Here is a 23,495-nt window from a genome sequence, read left to right as displayed (position 1 = left end):
TGCATTTGTGGCTTTGCTTTTTTCTTTTTGTGTTGTTTTTTTTTCCTCCTGATAAGCCTCTCTCTGACTTTTAGAGGCCATTTGCACACAGTGTGAGGCACGGTAATGGAAGGGCGATTTGGAAGTGCTGGAGGGCAGTGGGCTGTGCGTGCTGCATTGCTGCAGGAGCTCTCTGAAGTCCCCAAAGCCGAGCTGAGAATAGCCCTGGGAAAGGCGATGAACAAACCCTGGTGCTGCTCTGAATGGCAGAGCAGCTGTGGAGATGGTTACCCGATAGGACTGGTGAGGTGGCATTTTAAGATGGAAGACAACCTTTTCCTAATGAGGGCTGGATACCGCCGTGTTAGCTTTGTGAGCGCGGACAGGCGAGCCCTGCCTTCATCCACGGGGCTGTGCGTGGCCGTGTCCTGCAGCACTGCCCTCACCCCGCTGTGGCTGCGGAGGGAGCTTTGAGCTGCTGCTTCCAGGTCATGGGGTGAGAGGGGCCTCTCCTGCAGGCCGCAGTACTTCAGGGCATGACATTGCGGTGCTCACGTATGTTTGTTCTACGTGTTTCCTGGGCCAGTTTGGGGTTTTTTTTTTTCCCGTAGTTGTGCAAGTTTGGTGTTTTGTTTTTCGACTGGAAAGGGCAACTGAGGCTGTTGCTGGAGGCAACAGCCCATTCCTTTCTCCCATTCCTTCTGCAAACTCATTGCACGGCCTTACAAACCCTGGTGGGAGCCACCCTGCCGTGCCAGAGGGGCCTGCTGGGTTACTGCTTGGCCTGCCCGAGGGAAGAGGCTCCCGGGATCCAGTCGGTGCTCTGCAGGGAGGCAGCGTGCAGCTGTGCGGGGCGTGCAGGAGGCTGCACGGTGCGATCCGGCCGCGGGGCTGCTGTGGGGCAGGGCAGGGCAGGGCTGCGTTACGGGACGCGGCGCGGGGAAGGGGCTGCCCGGAGGTCAGGCGGCCGCGGACGGCTTTAGCTCCGTGCCTCGTGGTTTGTATCATCTGAGCCGCTCTCGGGGACGTTGGGATTGCGATTTTTCCCGTCTTCCCCTGGGCTGCCGAACGCCTCGATGTTCTGCCTTGGGGATGTTTTGGCAGCTTAACCGATGGGGCCCCTCTTTATCTGGTGTTGAAAAGCACTTTCCGTGCCGGGGAACGGCCCGGGCTGCTGCCGGGGAGGCTCGTGGGGAAAGTAAATTCCTCGAAGGGCCGGTCCTCAGCGAGGCGCTTTTAGTTCCGTCTGACTTCTTTCCGCCGGCATTTCTTTCTCTTTGTAGTCAGGAGTTGGAAAGGGAACGCTTCACCTGCTAACAGGAGCGGCGCGGGGTGCTGAGAGAGGGAAAACGTTCCCGTCTTCCTGCCTTGATTCTGCGCTGCGGGTGCTGCAACTCGTCCCCGTGCCTGCCCTGAGTGCCGCCTGTCGAGATGCGCTCTCAGGTGGCCTTTAAGCAGCATTCAGACGCGCTGCAGCTCTTCGGATGTCTCCCTCAGCCTTGCTGAGCAGCGCCTCATCTCCTCCAGCCTCCCTGCCCCCTCCCAGCTCCCTGCGGGGAGGTAACAGGGGAGGAGGTGGCAGCTCAGCTGGAATCCTTCCCGTGTCCGTCACCGGGGCGGCCCGGGCTCTGCCGCCGGCCCGGGGGGAGGCCCGGGGCAGTCCGAGGCGATTTACCCCATGTGATGTGCGGAGGAGGGCTCCCGGCCGTAGGAAACGGGGCCGTGGCACACACCCTTTTCCCTGTGCTTTCCTTCGGGCTCACTGCTGCAGCTGCTGGAAGCCGGGTGAGCCGCGCTCCTTCCGTCCCGCAGGGTAAATAACAGCTCTGCTGCTTCGGGACTGCTGGGCGAGGGTCCTTCGCCAGGGTTGCGGCTGCCGGGTACCGCGGGACGGCTTAAAGGCTCGAGGGCTTTGCCGCTTAATTCCGGCTCTTTTCTCAAAGCCTGCTTAGAGATGGAGGTCCCGGTCCTGCGGCTCGGGCGGTAGCAGGAGGTCCATCTCCTCCGAGCTGACCGCCGGGCTCTTACAGGGATAAAAATAGCAGCTTAAGGCTGGCAGGCTCCGTGCTGGGCAGAGGAAGGTTAGGCATTAAGTTTGGTGCCTTTCTTCACGCTGCGGGCTTTATAAAGGCAGCGGAAATCACGCAGGGCAGCTGTGGGCTCCTCAGGCTCACAGAACCGACCGGCACGCTGGAAACTGAATCCTCACGCTTTGCCCCACAGGCAGCCGGTGGAGGCCTGGCAGGCGATGCTGGCTCAGGTGCTGCGCCACATATCGCTTCTGTTACGCAGCCGTGGAGCGCTGCCTGCCTCCCTCCCCCGTGTGCTAACCTATTTTGTCAGTATTTGGGCTCCGGCGTTGTTATGGCCAAGTTTGCACAGCACAGCACGGCGTGTTTTCCATTCCGGTTGATTTTTCTCTTCCTCTGAGCCCATTTTTTTTTCCTCTGCCCTCATTCTGTTTCTCCCCGCAGTACGCGGCTGCTGTTTGCTGAGGAACCGTGTCAGCCTCCCTCGTAATTAAGAGCCTGGCAGGAGCGAGCGCGGCGGCCGTCCTGGAGATGTCACCTCTGGCAGGGAGCTGAACGTAAGCTGGGGATGCGGGGGGACCCGCCCGGAGCCCAGCACAGAGCAGTAAGTAACCCCCACACCTCCCAGCTGGGATGCTCCAGCTGCCCACGTCCTCTCGTAGAGCAGCTCCAGCTGTGTCAGAGCTGAGGTTACAGCCCTGTCTGGGCTCAGCCCTCTGGGATGGAGCCCGTGTGCGTGTGTAGGGGAGGAACAAAGCAGCCGCCGTCGTCTGCAGGCTGCATCTCATCGGCTGGGAAAGAGATAATATTTGTAATGTTGGAAAGTGGGATGGATGGAGAGCTCTCCAGGTCAAATGGCCTGAAAATGGGTGAATAGAGTGAAGTTGCTCAGTGCTGCTCTGTAATTTGGCTTCAGACTCTGTAGCTCTTTTATTAGCACGAAGGCTCAAAGCGAACAAAAGGAGACGCTGGAGTTGGGGATCTTCTCGCCTCAGGACGTTGTGGAGGCTGAAAGCAGAGATGTTCAAAAAGCGTTTTAGTGGCAGAAAAACCCATCAGGGTGTGTGAAATGAGAGCGGCCGTCAGTGGCTGAGAGCTTCCAGGTGTGTCCTGCAGGGTGTGGGGAGGGGACCCACTGCCACCTCCCGCCCCATCCGATGGGTGCTGCCGGCTGACAGAGAAGCAAAACCAAGGGAATGTGAGATTGGATTTTCCATCTTCCCCACGGGATGCCTTCGGGACAGAATTCGGTATATCCCTGGGTAGCTGCTGTGTCGGCTTTGCCTCTTGGGGGCAACCTCGGCCTGCTCCAGCCGTGGCAAAGACAAAAGGCAGTAAACGCGCTGGGGAGGGGATGACTCACTGCGTCTCTCCCCGGCTTCGCTTTATCGGATCGTTTTTGGCAATCGATGCAGGTTTAAGGGACGCTCTCCGGGTTGCCCTGCTCGCTGCTTTTCAGCAACGACCCAGTTGCTTCTTGAAGGTCCCAACACCGCGGTGTTTCAACGTTTTCGTTGCCTGGCTGTCCTTCCGAGGGCGTGCAATGGCAGTGCCGCCGCTCTGCGGCTCCGGGCTGATGGGCAGCGCATAAATCCACCCGCGTAAGATTGACGGCGCTCTCCCGCTGCTCTTTTGCCAGGGATCCCTTGGGCAATCGCTAATCCTATCAGCGCTGCGGTTACCCTGACTCGTACGTAGGGGAGATAGCAAACTTATTGCTCCAGCCCCGTTGGAGTCCCGTGTTGGTGAGCAGACGTGCCTCGCAAACCCTGTCCGTAAATAACCATTTACATTTATTTAAAGGGCGTTGAGGTATATGCTGGAATAAAAGGAGTATTATTCATGCTTCGTGCTGCGGTTCCTAATGGGGCTTAGCACGCTGATATGACCTACAAAGCTTGTTGTTTCGTGCCCGCAGTGCTCTGATGTTCTTCCTACCCCGAGGGTCAGAAATGACGGGAATAAACGATGGTGACGGGTGTCTGCAGATCCCCGCTCCCTCGCCTTGGAAGTGTCCTTGCAGGGAGCTGCTGGTGACATTGCCTGGCAGGCGGGGGGACGCTGCGTGCTCGGCCGGTCACGCGATGCTCACGGAGCGGCCTTGGCGTGCAGTACAAAATCCATGCCTCCTATATGCATAGCGGTGCATCCGCGCTTGGCTTTTTTTTTCCCCCTGAAGTGCAGCGGGAGGGCTGGCCGGGGCCACGCATGTGCGATGGCTGCGAGAAGCCCCGGTGTCACGGCCTGCATGCAGCCCCGCAGCCCCCAGCTCCTCGGTGCAGCCCAGGAGCTGTGGGTGCCCAGGAGCTGCCTGCTGGGGCTGCTGGGCTGAGTCAGCCCCGCTGGGACAGCGGCCCGGCTCCGGCCAGCCGGCTGCTCATTAACCCAGCCCTGCGGTGCGCGCTTGGCTGGCTTTGACGCTGGCTTTAATAGCTCCCTCCTCTTCTCTTTTTTTCTTCCCCCCCCCCTTGTTGTTTATGAAAGTAAATTAGCTGTTATGGATATGCATGGACATGAATCAAAGGAATTCAGCTGACTCTTAAGAAGTCCCATTTACACCGTCATGTAATAGGAGATGTGCTAGAACACCGGGATGTGATGAATGCTGCCCAGTCCGTAAACACCTTAGGACAAAGGCTCTTTGTGAGTGAGACATCTCGGCGTAACTTCCCAAAAGCTGACTGCGTAGGGGGAAAACCGTCGGGCTTTGGAGTACATTCACTTGGTTGAGCGGCAGAGGTAGTGGTGAGATGCAGACCAAAGGCTGCAGAGAAACTGCACTGAGCTGCAAAGCCTATGTTTGAGAAGTTGCATGTCCCCACGGCGCGTGCCCAGGGCTGCCCTGACATCCCTTCCATGGGTTACCCCAGAACTTTAACAGGCGGCACGCAGAGGGTACGGCTGCCGTCTTCCTCAGATGGAAGCAGAATTCAATGCGTCACGGAGGCCGGGCTGCTTTTGGGATGCGTGCTGATAGATGTGATGTTAGGAGGGAGATGTTTCCATGGCGAAGCATCGCCCTTAGCGGGGCTGTGACCCTTGGGACCGTCCTGTGCGCTCACAGCATCGCTCCGGAGGAGGGAGAGAGCTGCGGGCTGCGTGGGGAGGCCTGAGCTCAGCCTTTGCCAGTCCTCTGACTTGAAAAGAAAACAAAAACCAGAGGCGAGACTGAAATAGCTCATTTTGTCTCAGCAGACAAATGCGTCGAGCGTCATTGTTGCTCCGGCTAAATTACTTTTAAATGTTGCTCAGGATCGGGCAGCCTTTCTCAGCCGCTCGATGCGCAGCACCCCGCTGGGCAGCGCCTGTAAGGCCAAGCGCTCGGATATCGCCGTGATTCTTCCTGACCTCCACTTGGCTTCATTATCTGACCCACGATTCCCTACCGAGGAGATGTCTCGGCTACACCCCAGCCGCGTGCCTCTTCTCTGAACAAAGGGCTCCGTGCCCAGAGGAGGCCGGGAGCCATGGGAGGGTGGGTGATGGACCTCTCGGGGATGGAGAGAAGCAGCTGCGGGCAAGGGGAGCTGAGAGCCCGACCCGCCCCGCATGACAGCCGACGCTACCATAGGGCTGGAGGGATTTTAGCACCTGGTTTGTCGCCCCTACCTCTCGTTTCACAGCAGCTTTGCCATGCGCGGCACGGGCAGCCGCCACTCGCGGCGCAGTCCCCCCAGGGCGCTCTGCTTGCGACACAGCCACGCAGCTCTCCCAGCTCTGCCGGCTCCCTGCTGCGCCTTCCTGAAGGCAGCCTTGCAGCCGCCCTCCTCCCCGTCTCTGCAGCGCTTCTCTGGCAGATGTATTTTTAAATCCCGGCTCATAAATTTTGGAAGCTCCTCTCCTTCCCCCACCCCCTCGCCCCTATCAAAGTGTCAGAGGCGAAGAAAAACCGTGAGAGTGATGTACGCGCTCAGCTTCGGCTGCCAGCGCTTGCGGGTTATTTACGGTGCTGCCGAGGCTGCTGCTTAAATCGTGTGGATGGCAGCAGCCCGGGCTCGGCGTGCGGGAGGGAGGGAGGGGTCGCAGCCCTTCGGTTGGCAGCGTGTGGCTGCGTCCCTGCCGTCGCTGCTCGTCCCTGGAGCGTTTCTGCTCCCTCCTGTCCCACCTGCTGCCGACCTGCCCTGGCCTCCTGCTGTCTGTCCGTCCGGACCGGCTGGGAAGGCTTCCCCTGCCTTTCCCTGGGGCAGCAGGGCAGGGGAGGGCAGGTGGAGGCTGCCGTGACTCAGCTGCTGCTCCCTGCAGCCACCCGGCACCTGGGCAAAGCATCCCCGTTTCCACTTGCGGACGTTGGCACCGGGTGGGGGGCAGTGTGGCAGCCAATTGTGCAGAGGTTGGGGGCAGTGACCCCTGCTGCCGTATGGAGCCGGGGGGAAAGTCTCACCCATAAAAGACTGAGCCCTAAGTGCCCTCTGGAGCCGCAGCAGCAAGGGCTGGCCGTGCCCCTGCCTTCTGGCACGTTACAACTTTCTCAGACAAATCCTGCGATTGTAATTTTCCTTGCTGGCTCCCGGCCCGAAGAAACGATGGTTCGGAAAGTTTGCTCAACATCTCAGAGGGCAGAGGATCCCGTGCCTTTCACGCTCTGTGCCCGCTGGAGTGTTCATCCCAGGGCCGATGCGCTTGGTGGGGCTCACAGGAGCTGCACCGGGTCAGGATGACCTGAGCACCATTGGCTCCTTGTGCCCAGCTCTGTGCCGGGCCTGGAGGGATGCAGGGGAGCTGGGGGGAGTGCCGCTGCCGTTCCCGTGCTGGGTTCATCCAGCACCAAGGGGCTCTCCCTGCACCCCTTGCAGTACGGCCTTGGGGCTGCGAGCCAGTGGGCACCACGCTGGATTAGCGTGGATTTCACAGGGTTTCATAAATCCCCGGCTCCCAGCACGAGGAGGTTTTGTAACCGGTGGCGCCGAGCCAAATCCCTGCAATGGGGCTGCATCTTGCTGCTCTCGCTTGGAGCGAAGGATGGGCAGCACTGGGAGCAGCCCGGCCTCCCCACCAAGCGCTTTCTGACCTAAGGCAGCAAACTGGGGCAGCCCGGAGCCCCCTGTGTGCCGAGGGCAGCAGCACTCTCCGCGTCGTGTGATGATCCCGACAGTGAATGGAGCCCTGTGGCCATGTTGTCGTTAGAGTGGTGTTGCTTGGGATGGGGGTGTAGTGTGATGTGGAAGTCATCACAGTGCTGGCTGGGTGTCAGAGGGGCAAAGCGGGCTGCAGGCAGGCTCACGGGGAACCAGCCGGGCGTTCTGAGTGACACAAAGGGCAATTACAGAGCAGCCAAGCTGGGCTGGCTGGCTGGGCACCGCCACGACTCCTCTTCTTCCTCCCCACCCGGCTGCACTGCGCCGCAGGGCTGGAGCAGGACTGCACTGTGTTGGGCCCCCAGCACCGGCTGCAGCCCCAGGAAGGCCGCACATGGCAGGCAAGGCCCGGCCTCTGCACCAGCGGGGCCTTCCATTGCTCTGGAGAATCTCATGGGGGCAGCAGAGCAAGCGGAAGCTCTGAAAATAGATCTGTTTCCAGCTGCCGATGACTCGCGTTAATTAATTAAAGCCTCGCAAGCTCAGGCCTGTAAATAGGCAGCATGGAACACACCGGGCTCAGCCTGCTCTTTGCTCATGCACTAATTACCCCACTCCAAGGCCAGGAGCTAGCACAGCCTGAATTTGGGCTTGGGGCCACGTGGGCGGAGAGGAGTGCTGCTGCGGGACGGGATGGGATGGGAGCTGGGGAGTAAGGGGTTGAACCATGGCCTGGTGCTTGCAAACAGCTCTCCCTGTGCCCATCCCTGTACCAGGAAGGCAATTGCAGGCAGCAGCCATCAGAGCCTCCTTGAACTCCCCATAGGGACAGCTGACATGCAGCTCCCTCCGCGCCGTGCCACAGTGCGGTGGGGATGCAACCCAGGGGACCACACGCTCTGCGTTCTTCATCCCCAAAAAGCTGTGTGGGCAGTGCTGCCGCCCTGCAGCGCTCCGGGTCCGGCTGGCTCCATCCAGGCTGCGCCGGGCAGGGCTGCAGCGAGCCCGGTGTGCGGGAGTCTGTCTCCCCTGGGGTGGGCGGGAGGAGAGGTGAGGTGTGGAGGAGAAGTGAGCGCAGGAGGAAATGGCAATCGGCCGCTGGAGCGTGCAGGCGTGGCGGGAGAGCGGCCAGGAGCGTGGGGAGAGGGCAGCGTGCTGGGAGCGGTGCCGCACGGCTCTGCCAGCACGGCAGGGAGGCACGGCACCCACCTGGTGCTGCAGCCAGCTTCCCGTGCCCTAGATGCGACCTGCAGATTGCACGCCGCGCCTGTGCTCTGCGTCTTCGTGACGGATGAGGAAGGAGGGCTCAGCCACGTGGGGCAGAGGAGGCTCCGAGGGGCTCGGCACCCCCGGCACACCCCGCGCACAGAGTGCCGGCACCCCCAGGGCAGCACACGGGGGGATCTTCGGCTGCAAGCGGGCCGTGCTGCGACGAGGCTGCGCCGTCCGTTCCCCCTGTGAGGACTTTGCCCTCACACACCTCGAGGCCGGGCGCAGCGCCCAGCTGGGCGTGCAGGCTCCTGCACCTGGCTGCCGGCCGCGCTCCAGGCTCCCACCCACCGGGTTCGGGGATCGGGGCGGCCTCAAGCCGGGGTGCTGCGGGACTCGGAGGGCGCTCCCGCAGCTCCGCGCTCCGGCCCCCGCGGCGCCGCGGGTCCGCGGCCCTCACAGAGCCGGGGCGGAGCGCGGCGCGCAGGACGGCCGGCAGGGGGCGCCGTAGTGCGGGCGGCGCGGCGCGGCACGGCCCACAGCGGGACCGCGCATAGCGACCTGCGGCGGGCAGCTCAGCCGGCGGCGCGCCGCGCGGAACCGGACCGAACCGAGCCGAGCCTCAGGCAAGCGCCGGGGAGATGGGATCGGGGCCGGCTGCCGGCGGGGTGCGGGGGTCGGGTGCCGGATTTGGGGCTGTTGGGTCCGCAGATGAGGTGCTGCGTGCCCCAGCGTAGGGTGCGAGCGCCGAGCGCGGGGTGCTGGCTCATCCCCAGGCAGCATTCGGGGTGCCGGGTGCGGGCGCTGGCTTTGCTGGCTGCGAGTGCCGGGTCCGGCGCTGCGCGCACAGGTACGGGCCGGTGCCGGGTCCGGTGCGGGTCTGCTCTGGGGGCCGGGCCGGGCTGCGGAGAGGCGCCTCGAGAGCGTTCGGGACGGAGGTGGGTGAACGGGGGTCGGGTGGGTGCTGGGAGCGGTGCCGGCGGCAGCGGGGCCCTGGGCGGGATGGAGGCGGAGGACACCTGGCGGGGATTTTTGGGTGACCACGGCTGCGGGGGAGGAAGGGACGTGCAGGTCTGGTGGCGGTGCAGCCCTTCCTCCTGCCCCGTTCCGCTCAGGGTTTGGGGCTGCGCCGCTGGAGCTCGGGGACGCCCCGAGCGGGGGGGCTGCATCGTGCCGAGGACTGTGCTTGCGCCGGGCCGGCGCGTTGCGCCCTGCTCCTGGGGTACGGCTGGGGCTGCGCTCGCCCTGCCCGCAGCGCAGGTGGGCCCGCGGCTCCTCCATCCCGGAGCCTGAGGTGGGGGTGGGGGACGCGGGAGGGATCCGCTGGTGCCGGGGCACCGTGTGCGAAGACAAAGAGGCTGCCCAAAATGGACGAGGAGCGCGGACTCCCCCAGAGGCAGGGATCTGTTGCCGTAAGCGATGCCCGCTGCCGGCCCCCTCCGTGGCTGCGGCCACCCCCCCCCGACGGCCGCGGTGACGCTGCCGCCGCCCCCCATGGGATGTGCCCGACGGGTACGGGGCAGAGCTGCCCCCGCCGTGTTGCGATCCCTATCAGCGCTTTGTTTTTGTGTTGCAACCGGAGGGGAAAGAAAAACACAAAACCAATGCCAACCCTTTCAGCTCCCACGAGCGAGGGCCGTGCGGCTTTTCCTCCCCCCGCCTCCAACGTCCATCTGTTGGGACCTTTCCCTGCTTTCCCCACCAGGAATGCCGGCAGTGAATTTGGGGTGAGGGCAGCCGGGTGGCCACAGGAGGAGGAAGGTGAGGTTTTGGGGCACCTTTGGTACCGGGCTGTGCTCTGCTCTCTGTTCCCCTCCTGCGGGGGGGCTCTGGCTGGGCTCGGCCCCATCGCTGCCCCCCCTGGGGACTGAGGATCGCTCCATCTCCCTGCTGCCAAACCCATGCAAATCCACCCGGCTCTGATGTGAGCGTGGCTGCGTGCAAACCACAGTGGGAAAGGCCGAGTGCCACACTGGTGGGGTGCATGGGAGTGGGATGCAGAGTTAAAGAGCATCAGCTGCAGTTTGACCCCAAAGCTGGAGTTGTTTTGAAGGGAAAACTGGAACAAACAAGATGAGGTCGTTAAGCTGGAACCAATAAGAGCGCTGCCATCATCTAGTTTTGCTGGACTTCGGGGAAAAAAAAACTAATAAGGAAACAGTTTATCTTTGGAATAAACAAAGCGTAAAGGAACATGCAGGCATGCAGGGAGCGCCCGCAGCCCCACAGGCCGGAGCCCCTCTTCCTGCATCCCGCAGCCATGGGAGCAGTGCCTGAAACCCGAGCACCAGGGAGCCCCCGTGGCGAAACCCCGAGCAAATCCCGTGGCGACCCGCGGCCCAGCCAGGTGGAGCGCAGTGCGTCCGTGGGGATGAGCAACTGGGCCCAAATTGGTCCCAAACCCCACGTCTGAGCGAGGCTGCGCCGGCAGCTGCTGGCTCTGCAGCGTCCCTTTAAATTTAGGGTTGGGGCTTTGAGTTGTGTTGGTGGTTTTTTTTTTTTTTTTTTTTTTTTTCATTTTTAATTGTTCCTGAGGGTTTAATTCTAAAATTATTCTCCTGGTTCTGCTGTGGAAGCAATGTGCGCCGACCACAAATCCTTTTAAGGCTGAGCTGCAGCGATGAGCCACAGCGTGCGAGAGAACCGGCACGGGAACCTCTGCTGGGAGCTCTGCTGGGCACGGAGGGCCGTATGTCTGTCTGCCCGTCCGTCCTTCTGGCCACATGGTCTCGTTTTGCCACAGCAGGGAAAAAAAAAAAACACAGGGAAACTGTTTGTTTCTTCTCGGTGGAGATTTTCCCAGCGCTGCCTGCCTCTCCCTCCTGGCTTTTCCCGGTGGAAATGTGGGGCCGGGGCGGCGCTGCTGAGGATGGAGGAGGTGGGATGTGGGGACGGCTTTGCCCCGGGGGGGCTCATCCCCGCGATGCCCCCAGGAAAGGGGGGGCGCAGCACCTCACATCCCCGTCCCCCCATGTGCTGGCGGGGGGAGCTCAGCGCCCGGCTGCGGTGTCTCAGCGCACTTCTCAGTTCCTGTTCGGCTCCCGTGGCGCTCTCCCTCTGCTGCGCCCGCATCCCACGGGTGGGGAAAGGAGAAGCATCGCGTGAGCCGCGCTATCTCGTGCATCTCCTGGGAAGCGCCTCGGGGTCGAGCAGGGTTTTGTTTAAAGAACCAAAATAAACGCGGAGCGGCGCTGGCGGAGGTCACGGCGCTCCTTCCCTCCCCGGCCCAGCGCCCGGCGCGTCGCAGATCCCCTTTTCCCGGAGGACTTTTGCCAAGTTGGCGTTTTTCTCGCTGCTGTCGGCAAAGTCCCGTCTGGCTGAGGAGCGGAGTGCCTCCTGCCCTGGGTCGCAGCCGCTGACGTGTGGGGATGGGGATGGGTGTCCCTGCTGTGCCCCCTTTGGGGCCGCTCGCTGGCGCTGCACCCGGGGATGGTTTATGATCCGCTGCAGCAGAGGCATGGGAGGGCTGCAAGTTGGGGGAAAGCTGCAGAAAGTTGCCTGGCAACCCTCATCCCGGCTCTGCTCGCCGGGTACCGCAGCATCTCGCAGGATTTCGCTGCCTTTCCCAAAACCCAGGGCTGCACACCCTAAATGGGGATTGTCGCTTTGCTCAGCTTTCTGTCATCTCCCTGCCTCCCTGAGCACGCAGCTGCATGGCTCAGATGCACGCACCACGTTGCAGAGCACGGCTTAGGGATGCTGGTGGCCGGGGAAGCTCCGGGTTTCTCCCGGTCTCATCCCGTGCTCTGGGCTCAGGCTGGGAGCCGGGCCTCTGCGTGGGGAGCGGGCATGGAGTGCCTGGGTCGCCGTGGGGTGTGGGAGTTGCTGGCATGGGGAGCATAGCAGTGCTGTGATCCGAGCTGGACCAGGGATGCGGTTCCCTCCTGCTCCTTCCCCCGCTCCGTAGGTATTAAAACAAAAAACAAAACTAAAAAAAAGGAGAAGAAGAAAAAAAAAAAAGCCGCACAAAAACAAACAAATAGAAAAGAGAAGCTCGGAGCAGCCCTTCCCTTCGGGTAAAACATTAACGAGCTCTTGGAGCGAGCTGCTTCATTCCCTTCAGGACAAAGTTGATCTGATGTGGGGTGAAGGAAGCCTTTGCACATGGGCGCAGTCGCTGGGCTGGAACGGCACAATTGCCCAGCCCTGGCACTGCCTGGGTTCTCCCGGCTAAAGTCCGGAGTGTGGAGTGACGAGGGCAGGGTGTGCGTGCAGGAGGTGCAGTCCGGCCGTGCACGTGGCTGTGCCGTGTTTGTTCCCTGTGGTGTTTGGGCTGTGCTGAGCTCATAGCGCTGCGATATGGGCAGGGGATGCTGTGCGCCTGCTTGCTCGCTTCTGTGCCCCGCTGCTTCCCTCTTGTTTCCCTTCTCCCTCCCCTCTGCCCAAAGCCCAGGGCGGTATTTGCTTTAGGGAATCCGTCTGCAGCAGGCGTGTTTGAACAGCTTTGCTGGAGGGCCAGGTGTTTGGTGTATATAGAGAAAAGAGCCCTAAGCAAACAGGTTAATGCCAACTGCTTTGCAGGGAGGTCTCCTGTGCGGAGATACCCTCTGGTCCCTGCCCTCAGCGGGCAGCTACGGGGTGCTGGGATCCCACGTCCCATCCTGCCTCCCCACGTCTCCCTATCCTCCTGTTGCGGTTTCGGTCCCCGTGGACGTTGGTGTCCCCATGTGGCCACTCAGCTCCATGCCTCCCTGTGGTGGTTTCTTAGCCAGGATTTGCTTCCTGGCTGGCAGCTGAAGATGCTGAACTTCAAGGCAACTGTTGATGAAAGGGAAACTGAAACAGTGGAAAAGCAGCGGGGAAAAAAAACAGTCTTGCTTGAAAACACGTGGTGGAGGTGCCAAGTGATTTAGTATTGCTTTCGCTTTGCCCTGTGCTGCATGTGCCAGGAGCATCACCCCCAGCCCTCTGTCCTCAGCAGTCCCGGTCTCTCCCATACTCTGCGTGTTTGGGGTTTCCTTTCCTTCCTGCCAGCTCCTGCCTTGGCACTGGGGAAGGAGCAGAGCCCTTTGGCTTTCAGGTCACACTGGCTGCCTTGCTGCCTTCTCTGCACATGGATAACCTGGGGACCACCCCTCGTGGTGGCCAAACTCCTGAGCCCAGCAGCCCCTCTGACCTTGGCTCTCTGTTTCAGGAGGTTCCCGGGCAGCCCATCCCCAGCAGCAGCTGTGCCGGCCCCTCCGGCTGGGGGCTGCCCTCGCTGGGCGCCGGGGACTGAGGATGTGTGGGGGCACAGTGCGGCTGCTGACCGCCCTGCTGGTGACCGCAGCCATGGGCTACCCCAGCCGGCGCTCCGCCACCGACCTGGATGCCACCCCCAGGATGACGGTCACCTTTGATGGTAAGAGGGCTCGGGGAGGGATCAGGAAGGAAGCTCACCCTGCTTGGGAGCATTTCACTGGGAAAACCATTTCTCCCCACAGAGCTGTCGGGTGTGCGGAGGTTCAGCGGGCACAGCCTGAACTACACCACGCTGCTGTTGGAGGACGAGCGGGGTGTGCTGTACGTGGGGGCCAGGGGGGCCGTCTTTGCCCTCAATGCCAGCAACGTGGCCGATGGCTCGCACCGCATGGTGAGCTGGTGCCCCCCATTCCCAAGCAGCCTCCAAACTTTTGGGGTGGGGTTTCATGCTGTGATGGTACTTCTCCCTGTACAGATCCATTGGGAAGCATCTCCAGAGAAGCAGCTGGACTGCCTGCAGAAGGGCAAGAACAACAAGGTACGGCCATCACCGGGCAGTGAGGGCCCCGTGGTGTCCCCAGGCGGTGTCCCCAGGCACTAATGTGCATCCTGTCCACCACAGACCGAGTGCTTCAACCACGTGCGGTTTCTGCAGAGGCTGAACACCACGCACCTCTACGCCTGTGGCACCTATGCCTTCCACCCGCTCTGTGCTTCCATTGTGAGTCCGCCCGTCCCCATCGCTGTCCCCATCCAGGGTGGCTTTGGGGTGGCAGCACCCGGGCACGGTCACTGTCACACTGATGCCACAGGTCCCCGACAGCCACATGGGCTCCTGCCTGTCCCTCATCCCTCGCACAGCCGTGGTGTGTGTCCCCGTGTCCCCAGCTGCTCACGGCAGGTCTGTGCCCGTTCCCACGGCTGTACTGCCAACCTGGTTTGTCCCCAGCCCCTAGAGGAGCCGCCACACTTGGCTCCATCGTTATTTAAAGTGCTTTGAACTACAACCCCCAAAGAAAATAACTCCTACGGTGACACAGATGTTGCAGGGAGGACCCAGCCCGGCTGAGGACAACATTGGGTGTTGGCGTTTTGTTGGGGACTCATCCTGCCTGGAGGGGGTGGCCGTGGGCATGGCTTTGTCCCTGCCTTCGTGGGCACAGGGCTGTCCCCTGTGCTGATGTCCCTGGTCCTGCAGGATGCTGACAGGTTCACACTGCCCTCCCGCTTCGAGGAAGGCAAAGAGAAGTGTCCCTACGACCCCTCCCGCGGCTACACCGGCCTCATTGTGGGTAAGTGGCACTTCACCAGGTCAGGACACTTTGGGTCGCTATGGGGGCAGCCAGCCACACGGGCTCTGCTTGTGGAGGGTGCAGCGAGATTGGGTATCTCCTTCCTTCTCCTCCCGTGCCTGGGGCATGTGGATGTGGCGGCTTTGGGGCTGTCCCCACAGTCCCTGGGGTATGGTGGCCATGCTGACGGGTGCCTGCCCTGTGCAGATGGTGGATTGTACACAGCCACACGCTATGAGTTTCGGAGCCTCCCTGACATCCGGAGGAACCTGCACCAGCGGCCGCTGAAGACAGAGGAGTCCCCTCTGCACTGGCTGAATGGTAAAGGTGTCCCTGTCCCCCAGGATTGGTGCCTGGGCTTGTCCAGAGTGGTGTGCTGCAGGGGAAATCTGAGGCAGGGAGGGGCTGTGGGGACGTGGCGAGTTCCCAATTGCTACCTCTCACTCCATTTCCCCCAGATGCCGAGTTTGTGGCCTCCATGCTGGTCCAGGAAAGCAAGGACAGTCTCGTGGGTGATGATGACAAAATCTATTACTTCTTCATGGAGCGAGCAGGCGAGGAGACCACGTCCTTCTTCGACAAGAGCCAGGTGGCTCGGGTGGCCCGGGTGGCCCGCGTGTGCAAGGTAGGGGTGTCCCTGTGGAGCAGGGGGTCCGGGCACGCACCTGGGGGCAGAGCTGGCTGTGTGCTCAGGGAGGGTTCCCCTAATGGGAACTGGGGACTGTGAGGATGGGGACTGGCTCTGCACTGGGGGTGCCGGGCTCAGTGCACCCACCAAGAACCCCTGCCCGCCTTTCCAGAGTGATCTGGGGGGGAAGAAGATTCTGCAGCGCAAGTGGACATCCTTCATGAAGGCTCGCCTGGTGTGCTACATCCCCTACTATGAGGTACTGCGCAGCGTCTGCAGCCTGGACAGCGGGGGCTGGGCCAGCACCGTCTTCTACGCTGCCTTCACGCTCTCAGCGCAGTGGTGAGCGGGGCCGGGCGTGGGGCTGGATGGAGGTGGTGCTGGGGGATAACGGGAGGTCCTGCGCCCAGGAGGACGATGGAGGCCTCGGCCGTGTGCCGCTACGACATCTCTGAGGTGCAGCGTGCCTTCGAGGGGCCCTACATGGAGTACCAGGACTCCTCCCGCAAGTGGTCCCGCTACGATGGAGCAGTGCCCGAACCGCGGCCCGGCTCCGTGAGTGCTGGGGATGTGCGGGTTTGGAGAGGGGGCGTGGGTGGGTGAGCCCCCCCTGACAGCTGTGTCCTCCCCCTGGGCAGTGCATCACGGACAGCTCTCGCCGGAAGGGCTACAACTCGTCACAGGATCTGCCCAACAGTGTGCTGGACTTTGTCAAGCTGCACCCGCTGATGTTCGAGGAGGTGCAGCCGGCGGGCGGTGAGCCGCTGCTGGTGAAGAGGAGCGTGGCATACAGCCGCCTGGCGGTGGACCGGGTGCAGGCCCTCGACGGGCGCTCCTACGACGTGCTCTTCATGGGGACGGGTGAGTGTAGGACGTGGGACGGGTCCCCGCGTGGTGCTGGGGGTCCCGCGTCCCCTCACCACCCCGTCTGCAGGGGACGGCTGGCTGCACAAGGCCGTGGTGCTGGGCTCCAGCCTCCACATCATCGAGGAGGTGCAGGTGTTCCGGGACCTGCAGCCCGTGGAGACGCTGGTGGTGTCCCGCAGACAGGTGAGGGGCGGTGATGGGGCTGGGGGTGGCACGGGGCACCCCACGTGTGGGGCAACACTGAGAGCCGGCCCTTTCCATCCCAGAGGAGCCTGTATGTGGGGGCTGCTAGCGGAGTCCTGCAGGTGCCCCTGGCCTCCTGCGCCAGGTACAGCTCCTGCTATGACTGCATCCTCGCCCGGGATCCCTACTGCGCCTGGGACGGCTGGGCCTGCCGTGACACGGCCAGCGGGGACAGGTAGGGGCAGTGCTGATGGGCGGCGGCTGTGGGGCCGGCGGCAGGGCCATGTGCTGAACCCCAGTGTCCCACAGCACAGGGCTGGTGCAGGATGTGCAGAGCGGCAATGTGGGATGTCGGAGCAGCTCTGGGCGTGGTAAGTCATCACAGAATCACAGAGTGCTTGGGTTGGAAGGTGACCCGAAAGCCTATCCAGTTTTGATTCCTGCCATGGGCGGTTGGAAGGTCAGGATGACCAGGATCCCATCCAACCTGGCCTTGAATACTTCCGTGGACGGGGGCACCTGCAGCCCTCGGGGCAGCCTGTTCCAGGGCCTCACCTCTCTGCAAGTAATGAATTTCCTTCTGACATCTGTTCCGCAGGCTCCCTGCCATGGAAGAACCGCACGGTGCTGCGCGGGGATGATGTGCTGCTGCCCTGTGACCAGCGCTCCAACTTGGCACGGGCTGTCTGGCTGCTGAATGGCAGCGAGGTGCCGGGCACGGGGCAGGAGCGGCTGCGCGTTGGGGTGGACGGGCTGCTGGTGACCAACACGCTGCCAGGACACAGCGGCGAGTACCGCTGTTATGGTGAGGAGCGGGGGTTGCGCACGCTGCTGGCTGCCTACAGCCTCACCGTGCTGCCCCAGCTGCCTCGTGCCGCCACCACCACCTCCGGGCCCATAGCGGCCAGCCAGGCTTCTGGAGACACCAAGGTGGTCTACGTGTCGGCTATCGTGGTGCTGGTGGTGCTGTGTGCCGTGCTGGGTACCGTCCTGCTCTACGTGTCCTGCCTGGAGAAGCGCAGGGGGAAGTACGTGCTGGGGGAGCCGCGGGCTGTGAGTCCCGAGCTGCAGACGGTGTCGGCCAGCTGCCTGCGCAAAGCCCGCGGCGAGGAGGATGAGGAGGACGAAGAGGATCCGGCTTATCCCTGCCTGCGCATCATCCCCGGTGAAGCACCCACAGCCACCGTGTCCCCAGCCAAGGAGCTGCCGGAGGCCGTGCCCCCACCTCCACCTCCACCGCTGCCCACCGAGCTCACCAACGGGGTGGGCTCCCTGCCCAGCGTCCTCCGCAAGATGAACGGCAACAGCTACATGCTGCTGCAGCAGCAGGACGAGCCGCTGGCCTCGCCGCTCTACAGCGCGTCCTTCACCGAGGAGCTCAGCAAGATCCTGGAGAAGCGGAAACACATGCAGCTGGTGGAGAAGCTGGATGAGAGCTCCGTGTAGGACCGGGGTCCCGCCAGTCCCTTCTCCCACCCCTGCCAGCAGTGTTACAGACTCAGCAAAACTACCTCTGGGACCGCAGCACCGGGCTGGGCCCGGGCTTGGCCATCTCTTTGGCTTTTCACTCACTTTTGAGACTTGATGTACAGAAAAAAAAAAGAACCCAACGGGAAAAGAAAGGGGAAAATATCCCTCAAAGAAGAATCTATTTAAATTTGGGAGTTCTATTTATGTATAAAAACCCACCGATGGCAGCCACAAGCTGGAGGCAGGAGCTGGAGCACGGCTGATGGTGGACATGGGGAGGGAGGGCTTGTGTCTGTCTGTCCATCCAGGCAGGAGAGACACTGTCCTGGATGTGTGGATGCGGCCCACCCCATTGGGCATCCCCGGGCCCTGAGAGGTGGGTGCAGAGCGTGACCGTGGGCCTGGGGCTGTGCTGCAGGGCCACCAGCTGCTGCCTGCTGCACATCTGCTCCCCAGGGCTGCCTGCAGGAAGGATGCTCCACGAGGGACAGCGAGGAAGAGGAGGAGAGCTGTCCCCACAGGTGGGATGAAGCTGCCCGTGCCCGCCGTCAGCCCAGGGTGAGATGCGGGACGGGTGCTATGGGGAGGGGTACCACCGTGGGGAACCTGACCCTGACAGCGCATTGCCCTCCCCCTGCAGGCTGCTGCTGGCAGCAGGACTGCTCTCCGCATGCCCGAGGGCCACACGCACCAGGTGGCTTGTCTGCATCTTCGCCACGCGGTGTGGGAAGGGACCAGCGTCCTCTCGGCATCCTCGCCCTGCACACCGGACACGATGCGCCTTCGCATCCTTGTGCAGTGCCAGCAGATGCTGGGATCTTGGCCGCTGCCCCCATGCCACGGACAGTCCCCTCGCACGCTGGGGAGCCCTGCCCCAGGGCCTGCTCCCTGCGGGGCCTCCAGCTCCCTGCAGCCCTGCTGGCCCTAACTCCCTCTCCCCCCTTATCTACCTCTGCTCCCACAGCCTGGGGACAGGATGGACGCTGCGGCTCTGTCCCCCGGGTCCCCCTCTGCCACCCCCTGGACTGAGGGCGTTGCCCAGAGCACAACCCCTCTCCCCGCCGGGCATTCCCTTCCCTCTCTGGGGTGGACGAGCCGCCCCGAGGGGACATCGCGTTCCCCCGGTACGGCCCCGGGGCAATAAAGGCGACGGCTCCGCGTGGAGCGGCGGTGTGTCAGTGTGCGGCTTTATTGCGGCGCCGCGCGGGGGCCGCGCACGGTGAGGGCGGAGGGTTTGTTGGTGAGGGGGTGCCACTGGCCCTGCACGCTGGGGTTGGCGGTGTGGAAGGGTTTGCGGATACGCACGATGTCCAGGCCGGACTGGGAGGCCAGCTTGGCGGCCAGCTGCACGATCTCCTCGCTTGTCTTGCTGGCGATCAGCTCCTCCCGCACCGTGCCGTTCACTGCGGGGTAAGACGGACGCTCCGTGTCGCCGCGGCGTCCCCGCAGCGCCGCCCGCCGTTCCCCCCCCCCCCCCCTCCCCGCACTCACGGTACTCGGCCTGCAGCACGGGCGCGGGGCACTCGCACGGCCGCACGTACACCACCACGTCCGGGTGCCGCCGGGCGAAGTCCACCGCCTCCTCCTCCACGAACTGCCTGCGGGACGGAAATGGGGTCCGAGGTCAGGGGTCGGGGGTCACGCGGCGGGGCGGCGGGCGGCGGGCTCACCTGGCTCCGCGGGCGTCGGGCGCGACGGGGCTGAACACCACCTGCAGCCGCTGCAGCTGCCGCACGTAGCGGCCCACGCCGTTGTGCAGCACGGCCGCCAAGAAGCGGCTGGCCGTCCCGCGGCCCGTCATCTCGCCGCCCGGAAGCGGAACGGCGCTCCGCGGGGAGGGGGGAGGGAGAAGGGAGAGCATCCGGCCGCGCCGCGCGCCGGTAGTGACGGCGGCCGACGGAGGCATGGCGGCGCCCGCGGGGCTCCACGTGGGGGGGGCGGCCTGAGCCGGGCCGATGCGCGGGCGGGATGGCGGCGGTGCCGCTGCGGCCCTGCAGGGCCTCCGGGCGGTTCCTGCCGCTGCTGCGCGGCGGGGCGCGGAGCCGCGGGGCCTCCCCGTGGGCGGCGGGGCCGGGCCGGGTGGCGCAGCGGCGGTACAAGAAGGACGTGCTGCCCGAGCCCGGCGGCGCCGCGCCCGCCGTGTCCGTCACCGAGATCCGGCGGTACCTCCGCGCTCAGGGCATCCCGTTCCAGGACGGCTACAGCTGCCTGCACGCCCCCAGCCTGTTCGGGCCGGAGCTGCCGCCCGCCGCCGGGCCGCCCTTCACGCTGTTCATCGACAAGACGACGGGCAGCTTCCTCTGCACCGCCACGTTAGCCGAGGGCGGCTGGCAGGACCTGCAGGCTGCCGTGGAGCTGCGGCACCGCGGGGTCCCGGCGCCCGGCCCTGACGAGGGAGAGCGCGAGGAGGAGGAGGAGGCGGAGGCGAGGAGGGCGCGCGAGGATGCGCGGCGCATCTGGGAGCGGGCGCTGCCGCTGGGAGAGCTGCTGGACGAGGAGGAGACGCGAGCCACCAAGGCGGCCTTCGGCATCGCCCCGCTGGCCGACGGCACGCTGAAGCGCTTCGGGGTGCGCTACCTGCGGGCGGCCAAGGCCCTGGTGTTCCCTTGGTTCGCCCCACGCGATGCGGCGCTGCGGGGCCTGAAGCTGCTGGTGGCGGAGCAGCGAGGCGATGCCGTGAGCTACACGGAGGAGACGTTGCCCCGCTTCGACGCCTACCGCAACCTCTTCGGGCTGCCGCTGATCGGCCGCCGCGACGCCGAGGTGGTGCTGACCGGGAGCGAGCTGGATGCCCTGGCCCTGCACCAGGCCACCGGTGTGCCCTGCCTGGCGCTGCCGCGTGGGGCCACCATCCTGCCGCCTGCCCTGCTGCCCTACCTGGAGCAGTTCAGGCGCGTCACGCTGTGGCTGGGCGACGACCTGCGCTCCTGGGAGGCCTCCAAGCTCTTCGCCCGCAAGCTGAACCCCAAGCGCTGCTCGCTGGTGCAGCCTGGAGACCTCCAGCCGCGGCCTTTGGAGGCGTTGAACCGGGGGCTGAATCTCACCAAGATCCTGCGTGCCGCCCTGCCTGCCGGACACAAAGCCATCGTCTCCTTCCGACAGCTGCGTGAGGAGGTGTTTGGGGAGCTGGCCAACAGCGAGCAGGTGGCCGGCGTCAAGTGGGCGCGCTTCCCTGAGCTCAACAAGCTGCTCAAGGGGCACCGCCGGGGCGAGCTCACCGTCTTCACCGGTGAGGGTCTCCACCCACAGTCTGGCATGGGATGCTGCGCATCCCAAGCTTGGGTTGCTATTGTTAGGTTCTTCTTTTTGGTATGACCGTTGCCATTGCGCGTTCTCCCCCAGCTCGCTTCCCAGCTCATCCCAAGCCTGGGTTGCTCCTGCTGAATTTATCTCCAACCAGCCCTTAGTATGACCGTCGCCACTGCACTCATTTCCTTATTTACTTCCAGGTCCGACAGGCAGCGGAAAGACAACGTTCATTAGCGAGTATGCACTGGACCTGTGCACACAAGGGGTGTGCACGCTGTGGGGCAGCTTTGAGATCAACAACATCCGCCTGGCCAAGATCATGCTGACCCAGTTTGCCACCCGGCGCCTGGAGGACCAGCTGGAGCTGTATGACGAGTGGGCCGACCGCTTTGAGGACCTGCCGCTCTACTTCATGACCTTCCATGGCCAACAGAACATCAAGTACGGCACCGTCCCTTTGTCCCTTAATGGTGTTCTTCCGTGTGCCGTGGCACAGAGGGGTGGATGTGGGGCTGGGCACACTGTGGTGGTTGGGACCGCAAAGGGTGGCTCATGGGGCTCCACGGTGGCATCTGTCTGGTGGAGGGGAGCTGGAGGAAAGGAGGGAGGGGAACGGGCGCTGTGGTACCTCCAGCTCCCCCCGTGCCTGGCTGGATGTCCGCAGTGCTCCTGGTGTTCCCCTTGCAGGACGGTGCTCGACACCATGCAGCACGCCGTCTACATGTACGACATCACCCACGTGGTGGTGGACAACCTGCAGTTCATGATGGGCCACGAGCAGCTCTCTGCAGACAGGTAACGCTTCCCTGGGAGTTGTGACACCGCATGGGTGTCCTGTCTGGTGTAGGAACCCACATTAGAATCACTGAGATTGGAAAATACCTGTAAGATTGTTGAGTCCAATCTCAAGCCATCCCCGATGTGCCCACTAAACCACGTCCCTCAGTGCCACGTCTTTCCTTAATGCCTCCAAGGAGGGGGACTTTGCCACCAGCCTGTTCCAGTCCCTCACTGCTCTCTGAGAAGAATGTTTCCTAATATCCAATCTGCCCCATTTTCGGGCAGTCAACCCCACAGGGCATTGACACACATGGGGTTGTGGCGCTGCCCCCATTGTGCCCTCGTGCTGTCCCCTGCAGGTTGGCAGCACAGGATTTCATCGTCGGAGCCTTCCGCAAGTTCGCCACCGACAACACGTGCCACATCACGCTGGTCATCCACCCGCGCAAGGAGGACGACGAGAAGGAGCTGCAGACCGCCTCCATCTTCGGCTCTGCCAAGGTGTCTCCTCCTGGCCCTCAGGCGGGGATGGGGTGGAGACATCGGCATGCCGTGACCCAAAACGTGCCGCGGTGGGGCTGGGTGTCCCCTGTCACCTGGTGGCACGCAGCCGATGGATGCTCATCAGCCGTGGGTGGGACACGGCATGAGTTGCTCCATGGGGTAGCGGGGGGGATGCTGGGTTCACCCTTTGAGCGTTCGGTTCCCCACAGCTTGCTGGGTGTGGGGGTGCCCCGTGCCCTGCAGCACCCCCTGGAGATGTTCTCCTCCCCCAGGCCAGCCAGGAGGCCGACAACGTCCTCATCCTGCAGGACCGCAAGCTCACGACGGGTCCCGGGAAGCGCTACCTGCAGGTGTCCAAGAACCGCTTCGATGGCGATGTAGGCGTCTTCCCACTGGAGTTCAGCAAGGCCTCGCTCACCTTCTCCTCCTACGGCAAAAGCAAAGCCAAACTGAAGAAGGTGAAGGAGGAGAAGGGACCTTCGCCCAAGAAGGGTCCCAGTGGAGGTGTGGGTGGTTCCAGCAAGCCCTGAGCGTGGCAGGGACAACCTTGGTACTCGGGCACACCGTGTGCCGTGCGGCTATGCTCCTCCTGTACAGAGCATTCTCACGTTCCTGGGAGATGTGAGAGGAGTGGGAGAGGATGCGCAGACTTTGGGGTCTCTGTGCCCTGAGCAGGTCATTATATGGCTGCTAAGTGGAGGCCACGGCTCAGGTTTACCTCCCGCGTGGTATGGTGCTCCTGCAGCTCTGCCGGCTCTGACCCCGGCCCTTCCGGCCACGGGTACCACCAGCAGCAGCAAGGCCTCAGGGACCCAGCCCTGGGCGCGTCGGAGCCTCTCATGGCAAAGCACTGTGTCCGAGCCCGTCCTCCCCGCCGCAGGGAGCCCCCAGGGGGCTTTTGGCCCCATCCTGTTTTCTTTACACTTTTATTAAAGCAGAACTGTGAACGCTGTTGTCCTTTGCCGCCGTGAGCGGGGAAGGGGTGTCCCCGTGCTCCCATCCCCCATCCCTCCACCTTCGGGTCCCCTTCTGCCACGGGCTCGCCAGGCTGTGGGGCAGGACGGCACCGCGGGGCCGCATGGCCCCACGCACACACACCTCCCGCCCC

General features: G+C 63.4%; 3 protein-coding genes across 9 annotated transcripts; 2 read left to right on the top strand and 1 right to left on the bottom strand.

The window, feature by feature from the left end:
• The first annotated feature begins 1,674 nt into the window (after positions 1-1,674).
• SEMA4G (semaphorin 4G) lies at positions 1,675-19,032 on the top strand. Of its 6 annotated transcripts, none has more exons than XM_046943297.1 (18): positions 1,675-1,764; positions 2,454-2,613; positions 3,425-8,481; positions 13,368-13,574; positions 13,657-13,805; positions 13,890-13,952; positions 14,037-14,135; positions 14,613-14,706; positions 14,914-15,027; positions 15,165-15,331; positions 15,507-15,676; positions 15,745-15,889; positions 15,973-16,195; positions 16,269-16,384; positions 16,468-16,619; positions 16,694-16,755; positions 16,983-18,412; positions 18,495-19,032. In XM_046943297.1, exons 4-17 carry the CDS (start codon positions 13,454-13,456, stop codon positions 17,828-17,830), a joined length of 2,523 nt encoding a protein of 840 aa, XP_046799253.1. In that variant the 5' UTR covers positions 1,675-1,764; positions 2,454-2,613; positions 3,425-8,481; positions 13,368-13,453; the 3' UTR covers positions 17,831-18,412; positions 18,495-19,032. The 6 variants fall into 6 exon arrangements, with proteins under 6 accessions (XP_046799253.1, XP_046799252.1, XP_015144240.2 ...); XM_046943296.1 differs by having other exon boundaries at positions 1,675-1,792; XM_015288754.4 differs by lacking the exon at positions 3,425-8,481 and having other exon boundaries at positions 1,675-1,792.
• On the bottom strand, positions 19,028-19,665 carry MRPL43 (mitochondrial ribosomal protein L43). The gene is made up of 3 exons (XM_015288762.4): positions 19,525-19,665; positions 19,346-19,452; positions 19,028-19,257 (listed from the first exon to the last, which is right to left on the bottom strand). Exons 1-3 carry the CDS (start codon positions 19,653-19,655, stop codon positions 19,043-19,045), a joined length of 453 nt encoding a protein of 150 aa, XP_015144248.4. The 5' UTR covers positions 19,656-19,665; the 3' UTR covers positions 19,028-19,042.
• Positions 19,666-19,730: 65 nt separating this feature from the next.
• Positions 19,731-23,334, top strand: C10orf2 (chromosome 10 open reading frame 2). 2 transcript variants are annotated; one of them, XM_015288692.4, is made up of 5 exons: positions 19,731-21,083; positions 21,304-21,544; positions 21,791-21,898; positions 22,243-22,384; positions 22,696-23,334. In XM_015288692.4, the coding sequence occupies exons 1-5, from the start codon at positions 19,823-19,825 to the stop codon at positions 22,915-22,917; spliced, it is 1,974 nt and encodes a 657-aa protein (XP_015144178.2). In that variant the 5' UTR covers positions 19,731-19,822; the 3' UTR covers positions 22,918-23,334. The 2 variants fall into 2 exon arrangements, with proteins under 2 accessions (XP_015144178.2, NP_001026515.1); NM_001031344.2 differs by having other exon boundaries at positions 22,660-23,334.
• The last annotated feature ends 161 nt before the right edge of the window (positions 23,335-23,495 follow it).

The sequence above is a fragment of the Gallus gallus genome, chromosome 6 (genome assembly GCF_016699485.2).
Source record: "Gallus gallus isolate bGalGal1 chromosome 6, bGalGal1.mat.broiler.GRCg7b, whole genome shotgun sequence".
Lineage (NCBI taxonomy): Eukaryota > Metazoa > Chordata > Aves > Galliformes > Phasianidae > Gallus > Gallus gallus.
The sequence above is the reverse complement of the archived record's forward strand: the minus strand, read 5'-3'. Positions and strand labels throughout refer to the sequence as shown.